We start from the raw sequence: 8,337 nt of genomic DNA, 5'->3' as shown, positions 1-8,337 counted from the left end.
GAAAATAGGAGGGCATTTATAAAAAAAAAAAAAATATTCATTCACAGCTACCTTCAACCTTTTTCCTTCGCTGATTGACATGTCATCGCAGGCAGCATATCAGCCAAGCAAGGCATTGACAGATAACATTGGAGGTCTGACAGGGAAGGACCTCATTTCCCACAAAGCACATCTGACAAGAGGCAATAACTTCAGTGATAGACCCTTTCACCTTTGCCCGAGATATAAGTTGCAGCCATTTGTTAGCACAGTGTATATGTCTTCACCACCTCCGTCAAGAATTTCGTGTTTACCTGTTGTTACTCAGGAATGTTTCAACACCGATGATAAGGGTAATTAACCACCTGCATTAATGTAATATTGAGTCAAAGAATTTTTGTGTGTATAGAATTTTCGTAAGGCAATTTTAGTTTAATATAGCTGTATTACAGTAGTGGGAAAGATGTGATTGAGTGAATGATGATCGAGCGTATAGAATGTTTGAATGAGGTGAATATTCCATATAAATGAGAAGAGTAATTGTCTACTGTGTCAAAGAAATGGAAGACAAGCCATTACACATCCTCTTCGGTCTCTGAACGTTCTATAAATCTGGAGCAGCTAAGAAATCATATATATATAGATATATATATATATATATATATATATATATATATATATATATATATATATATATATATATGATAGGCAGAAATTTGAGATGAACACTTTCATCCTTTAATGAGACATTGTTGAGGCACAAATGAGATACAGATGAAAAGAAAGATACAAGGCAAAAAAAAAATCAAGAATACCAGAGGGTTAATTGTCAAAAAGGTAAAAACCAAAGAGGTAATCCAGGATAATCGGGAATCACACGGTCACAAAGTAAAACAGACTTGACCCTAAGAGAAACGGAGGCTTAGCCATACAAAGTCCAAAAACATTGATACAACTGAATCTATTAATTTTTCCTGTGGTATTTGCTTATATTATGAAGTCACGTGCATCTGCTGTTATTTTGTAAGCATTATATCTATATATATCATATATATTATATATGATTATATATATATATATATATATATATAATTATATATATACTTTGTATTCGCGCTACAAATGTCTTTTAATATCTAATTCGCTCTACTTCGCCGGTGATTTGTAAGGTCAGAATCGGTATAAACTTATAGCCTCAATGTTAGCCGAATCGGTAACATCAATGTCGTCTTGACTGCGTGCCTGTCCGTTGGACGATGGTTCGATCCCATGAAGGGACGAAATTATTATCAACTTAAAATTCCCCTTCGGTACATATATGAAAATATAGCAATTCCGAGGTAGAGCGAAATAGATATTAAAAGAGACATTCGTAGCTTGAATGATTTATATATATCACAGTGAAGTTATATTATTATATATATATATATATATATATATATATATATATATATATATATATATATAGTATATATATATATATATATATATAATATATATATATATATATATATATATACATATATATATATATATATATATATATATATATATATATATATATATATATATATAAATTTCTCGAAAAAATGAGAACTTTTCTTGAAGAGGTTTCAGGAATAATTGAAAAAATGGGAAAAATAATAACAACCGAAAACTGAAGTAACATTTAATAATCAGAAATTAAGCAAAACTGTCAACCAATGATATATATCATAATAACAATTAAAGTGAAACCGCTTTTCATTATGACAGACAAGGCGAGGGAAGGATATACTGAGAACGAGGTTACACGAGAGACAGAGAGAGAGAGAGAAACGACGCCAATTAAGGAAAGTGCAGATGAGGGTTGAATCATTCGAACACATTTCAACTCTGGTGGTAGTAGGGTGAAACTGAGGGAAATCCGTTCGGTTACGTGGAGTTATATGTAGTTGCCATTGTAGCTTTTATTACCTACAAATGATATTATATAAGCGGAATGCTTATATAATATCATTTGAACTCGACACCTTTCTTTTTCTGCAATTCATGCATGCCGTCATTGATAATGCCTCCTGGCACTTAAGAATTCTATACATGTTTCTCTAATCTAGTGTCCGCCATTCTTTTCGAGTGATTTTCTAGCCTATCTTTTCTCCTTCTCTTTGTGCAACAAAATTTACCATTTTAACTTTTTTTGCATCTGTGCATAACCGATTTAACATGCTCTTTACAATAATTTGATTTTTCTTTAGCAACTATTAAGTAAAGTATTCATAATAAATGTGAAATTCTTTTTCATTTCTTTCTGTGTTTTTACTGTCTCTCATATATTATCAGTGTTGCCTGATGTAAAAATTTTCAGTTCATCTTCAGCTCATTATATCTTTTTTAGGAACACAAACAACTAATTTTTATAGACACACTTACATGTACGTGTGTAAGTTATTATTATTATCATTATTATTATTATTATTATTATTATTATTATTATTATATATCTTAATAATAAAATATAATAATAATTAATATAATAATAATAATAATAATAATAATAATAATAATAATAATAATAATAATATAATAATAATAATAATAATAGATATATAATATAATAATAATAAATAAGAATAATAATAATAATAATAATAATAATAATAGGAGCAACATCAAACACATAGATGAGACTGGATACAAATAGCTGGGAATAATGGAAGGAGGGGATATAAAACACGAAGAGATGAAGGACACGATCAGGAAAGAATATATGCAGAGACTCAAGTCAAATCTCAACGCCGGAAATATGATAAAAGCCATAAACACATGGGCAGTGCCAGTAATCAGATGCAGCGCAGGAATAGTCGAATGGACGAAGGCAGAACTCTGCAGCATAGGTCAGAAAACCAGGAAACATATGACAATACACAAATCACTACACCCAAGAGCAAATACGGAAAGACTATACATAACACGAAAGGAAGGAGGGAGAGGTAAGTATAGAGGACTGCGTCAACATCGAGAACAGAGTACTGGGGCAATATCTGAAAACCAGTGAAGATGAGTGGCTAAAGAGTGCATGGGAAGAAGGACTAATAAAAGTAGACGAAGACCCAGAAATATACAGAGACAAGAGAATGACAAACAGAATAGAGGACTGGCACAACAAACCAATGCACGGACAATACATGAGACAGACTAAAGAACTAGCCAGCGATGACACATGGCAATGGCTACATAGGGGAGAGCTAAAGAAGGAAACTGAAGGAATGATAACAGCGGCACAAGATCAGGTCCTAAGAACCAGATATGTTCAAAGAATGATAGACGGAAATAACATCTCTCCCATATGTAGGAAGTGCAATACGAAAAATGAGACCATAAACCACATAGCAAGCGAATGCCCGGCACTTGCACAGAACCAATACAAAAAGAGGCATGATTCAGTGGCAAAAGCTCTCCACTGGAGCCTGTGCAAGAAACATCAGCTACCTTGCAGTAATAAGTGGTACGAGCACCAACCTGAGGGAGTGATAGAAAACGATGAGGCAAAGATCCTCTGGGACTATGGTATCAGAACAGATAGGGTGATACGTGCAAATAGACCTGATGTGACGTTGATTGACAAAGTTAAGAAGAAAGTATCACTCATTTATGTCGCAATACCATGGGACACCAGAGTTGAAGAGAGAGAGAGGGAAAAAATGGATAAGTATCAAGATCTGAAAATAGAAATAAGAAGGATAATGGATATGCCAGTGGAAATTGTACCCATAATCATAGGAATCTAGAAAAACTAGAGGCTGAAGTAGCTCCAGGCCTCATGCAGAAGAGTATGATCCTAGAAACTGTGCACATAGTAAGTGTTTGATCTCTTGTAGGCTGGCAAAGAAACACGAGCAAAAATATGTCTCTTTAATAAGAGATTACTGTACAAACTGACGGCTAAACAAAGACTAACAATATTCGTTACATACATATAAAGAAAAGTATTTACAGAACTCTCGCTTGTTTATTGACATTTGAAACCAATTACCATTACAATATAATTACCGAACCACCCATTACATAACTAATAAACAAATGAATATGGACATTTGGAGGTATATCACACACCTTCCCCTAGGACGTCTAGGGTGATAATATCATAATCCGTGGCGTCTGAAAATCCTTCTTATTCATATGTATTTTTCTTCCATTTTACTTGTAGACGATCAGGTTCTTTCCTATGCCGCAAACTACGACCTGGAGCTGGTGTAGGCAAGATTGATTTGCTAATAACCTCAGCAGTAGAATTATCTTGTGATTTCTCCACATCCTTTGGTTTACTGGGAGTATTAGTTGCATCAAGGCTCGATATGGTCTCAGGAACTTTCGGTGACTCCACAAAATGCGCCCACTGCCCATCTTTATGAGATAACTCGCCTGGATCCAATGCCGACAACAATACCTGGGTGATTCCAAACTCCTGTGGTGTGATCTTGAACATCAACATAACTACCCACTTTCAAATGAGAAAGGGGTCTGGCAGTATTGCAGTATCGTTGCTTCGCCTGACTTCGCAAATACTCTGCTTTAACATCACATTCCTCTGCTTTCTTTTGCCATTCTTTGGCAAATGATCGACGATGTGTTGGAATAAAAGACCTGAGGGGATGACCAAATAAAACTTGAGCTGGTGATCTGCCATCAGCATGAGGTGTATTCCTAAGCTCCAACATTCCACGGGCGAATTCATCCGCATCCAGGTTCCCATTCTTAGCAGTAGTCATAACCAGCTTCTTGATAATTTTCACTGATGCTTCTGCATGTCCATTTGCCTTCGGATAATATTGCGAAGTAATGTGATGTTCTACTCCCCAGCGAGATAAAAAACGTCTCAAAGCTGATGAAGCAAACTGTGGTCCTCCATCAGTTTTCAACAAAACAGGAACACCAGTATCTGAAAATATAGCACTCAGTGACCGTATTAGATTGGATGCAGAAGCTATACCCTGGCACGAAGATACACAAGGCCATCCAGACAACCTGTCAATATAAACAAGATAAGTACGACCCATGACATGAAAATAATCCACAGATACGGATTCAAAAACTACTTGGTAGATCTTCTTCTTACCATAGAGGTTCATTTCTTTGATTTGGTAGAAGAGGACGGCATTTGATACAAGAAGAAACCATGTTCTCAATATCTCTGTCAATTTTAGGCCAGTAAACAGTCTATCGCGCCCTCCTTTTTGTGCGGTCTATTCCCTGATGACCATCATGAAGACATTCAACATTCAACCAACTCTCCGAATTGATTGATTTATGATATATGAGAATTTGAATATTTGACTATTACAATCTCTGAAAACTAATACATCCAAAAACGGCAATTTAAAATCAATTTCCCTTTCTATTGTAAACTTAATGGACGGTAATATGCTATTAGCTATTCCTACTAATTTCACCAAATTATCATTCAGCCCCTTTAAAATAACAAAGATAGTCTACATACCAAACCCATAACACTGGCTTTGTTACCTCATCACATGCTTAATATTTCTCTTTCTACAAACTCCATACAAATGTTATCTAGTACTGGTGACAGGGGAGATCCCATTGCTACTCCTTCTTTCTGTGCAAACCCCTGGTTATTAAATTGAAACATTGTTGATGCAACACACAATCTAATCAGTGAAAAAAATTGTTCCGTCGGTATGGGGAAAGACACATTACCCTGTTCATATTCTTCTTGTAATTTTGTAATTACATAATCTAAAGGGACTTAAGTAAATAATGCTGTGACATCCAAGCTGACCATCTTGCCATCAACCCAACCATTATCTTTAACTCGTTAAATGAACCGGTAGGAATGTTGTAAATGTGGATTCGAGAATTTCCCGAGAAATTGACTTTATACCTGGGCTAAACATACAGCTAAGGTATTTTGAGGTGACCCGCAAGTGGCTATAATAGGTACGAGAGGGCAACCATGAGAATAGGGTACACATGGGGATTTTGAAGAAATATTGGTTAAGACTAAATCTCTATATGACGGGTCCACAAGTGAATTGGCTATTTTCCTGGGATTTCTATTAAATTCTTGTATTTTGGTGGCAGTGGAAGGGGAATCTAAGGCGAGGTATGTTTGTGTGTCATTTAAAAGTGAGTATGCTTTCTCTAAGTAAATGCCTACCGTAGCTCCACCCTTATCAGCACTCATAATCATAATATCCCTTTTCCTCTTCAAAGAGACCAGAGCCTGTTGATGTCTTTTAGGTAATACATTAATTATATTGCCGTTGAGGAGAGCTCCCTTTAAAAACTTTATGAAAAATGTCAGGATGCTTGAAATTGAATAAGCTGATGCTACTAATGGTATTAAGACTATCATCTTTATATGTACCCGCGCAAAAACCCATACCTAATTTGAGCACTTCAAGTTGTTCCTTATCTAATGTAATAGTGGAAAAATTATTTACTTTATATGTGGAATAGTCCCAATTTGATTGATCCAGAACATGAGCTAATTTAAATTGTGGGCTCTGCATATGTTCCCCGGCCCTAGCCATCGCTACCTCACCTGCTCTCTGTTTGACAACCTCAAATCCTGTCTTCTGCAAAAGTTCTCCAAGAGTCTTCAGGGCAGAACATAATTCCATGTGTAAGCCCTTAGCCTGCTAGATTAGAGAATTCCTTTCCCATAAGAGAGTTATGTGAGTAAATTCCAAATGACTCAGGTAATACATTTTCCTGCAAACATATGCGGAGTAAGAATAGCTGATTCTTCTTTCTGAGCCAACTAGTCCATCATAGAACCACCATCCGGTATGCCAACAACTCTTGACGTGAGGAAAAGTGAATATCCATGTTGTAATATTGTAAAGTTTTTGTGGATGTGATAAATGGGTAGATATCTCAATTACGAGAGCACAAGTAATGTTTTTTAAGGTCCACAATAATATACTGATTGAAGCAGTTGTAAAATTTTATAAAACTATATAATAGCTTTTAAACCTTACCCTGGGTTCATCTTCAGTCGAATGAACAATTTAACATAAAATATATGAAGGTAAACAAGAGAAAAAGGTCAAGAATGGTTGCCTGGGTAGGCAGATCTCCAACGGATAAGGTGATGAAGTGGTCAATGGCCCAACTATGTCATTTTTTCAGGTGAGGGACAAACAGAGCCTGCCCTAAAATTAAAGTCTCTAACAAACGACCTAAGTATGTAAAAATTGACAATTTGAAAGGTAACAAGTCGTTAATAATCGACTTGTTGAGCCACAGTAGTCATGAATAAGAGCGTTAACTTAGGGAAAGCATACTCGCTTTTAAATGACGCACAAACATACCTTGCATTTCATTCCTCTCCCACCGCCACCAAAATATAACAAGGATTTTAATAGAAAACCCACTTGCGGGTCACCTCAAAATACCTTAGCTGTATGGTTAGCCCAGGTATTGAGTCAATTCCTCGTGAAGTTCTCGAATGCACATTTACATCATTCTACCAGTTCATTCAATGAGTTAAAGATAACGGTTGGGGTGATGGCAAGATGATCAGCTTGGCTGTCACAGCAATATTTACTAACATCCCTTAAGATTATGTAATTACAAAATTACAAGGAGCATATGGAAAGGGTAATGTATCTTTCACCATACCGACAGAACAATTTTTTTCACTAATTAGATTGTGTGCTACATCAACAGTGTTTCAGTTTATTAACAGGGGGTTTGCCCAGAAAGAAGGAGTAGCAAAGAGAGCTTCCCTGTTACCGGTACTAGCTAACATTTGTATGGATTTTGTAGACAGAGAAATATTAATCAGATGTGATGAGGTAACAAAGCCATTGTTATTGGTGAGATATATAGACGATATGTTTGTTATTTTTAATAGTACATTACCGTCCATTAAGTTTAGAATAGAAATTGAAGTTGATTTTAAATTGCCCTTTTTTGGATGTATTAGTTTTCAGAGATTGCAATATCAAATGTTCAAATTCTCAGTATATCTTAGATCAACCAGTTCGAAGAGTTACATCCAATTTTATTCCTTTAATTCAAATGAAATTAAAAGCAATGTGGTTATGAATATTGCAATACTAGCTTTTAGGATATGTGACTCCGAATATGTAGATGGAGAACTGCAACATATAATGGCAACATTCAGGAGGTCTTTTTATCTGCCCAAAGCTAACAACAAGGAAAAACCAAAAATATATGTATCATTATCATTTAACTCTAACATAAAGAATATTAGTGGTTATATATACAACCGTCAGGACACTAAATTTGTTTAAATATAATAATACGTTAAGGCATAAACTAGTAAGAAACGTCAACAACAAAAATCCCTTGGTTCCAGGCGTCTATGAATAGTCTTGTAAAGAT

General features: G+C 35.3%; 1 protein-coding gene across 1 annotated transcript in view; it reads right to left on the bottom strand.

Moving 5' to 3' along the window:
* The window catches only part of LOC135195315 (uncharacterized), a 15,381-nt gene extending 8,776 nt beyond the window's left edge, over positions 1-6,605 (bottom strand). Inside the window, exons 1-3 of the mRNA XM_064221577.1 lie at positions 6,527-6,605; positions 4,384-4,900; positions 4,163-4,286 (exon numbers count right to left, since the gene is read on the bottom strand). Coding sequence (XP_064077647.1) covers positions 4,163-4,286; positions 4,384-4,900; positions 6,527-6,605 — 720 coding nt within the window. The remainder of the gene's footprint in view (positions 1-4,162; positions 4,287-4,383; positions 4,901-6,526) is intronic.
* Positions 6,606-8,337: the final 1,732 nt, after the last annotated feature.

This window comes from Macrobrachium nipponense, chromosome 16, assembly GCF_015104395.2.
Source record: "Macrobrachium nipponense isolate FS-2020 chromosome 16, ASM1510439v2, whole genome shotgun sequence".
NCBI lineage: Eukaryota > Metazoa > Arthropoda > Malacostraca > Decapoda > Palaemonidae > Macrobrachium > Macrobrachium nipponense.
Note: the sequence above shows the minus strand (reverse complement) of the source record. Positions and strands in the feature narration are given on the sequence as shown.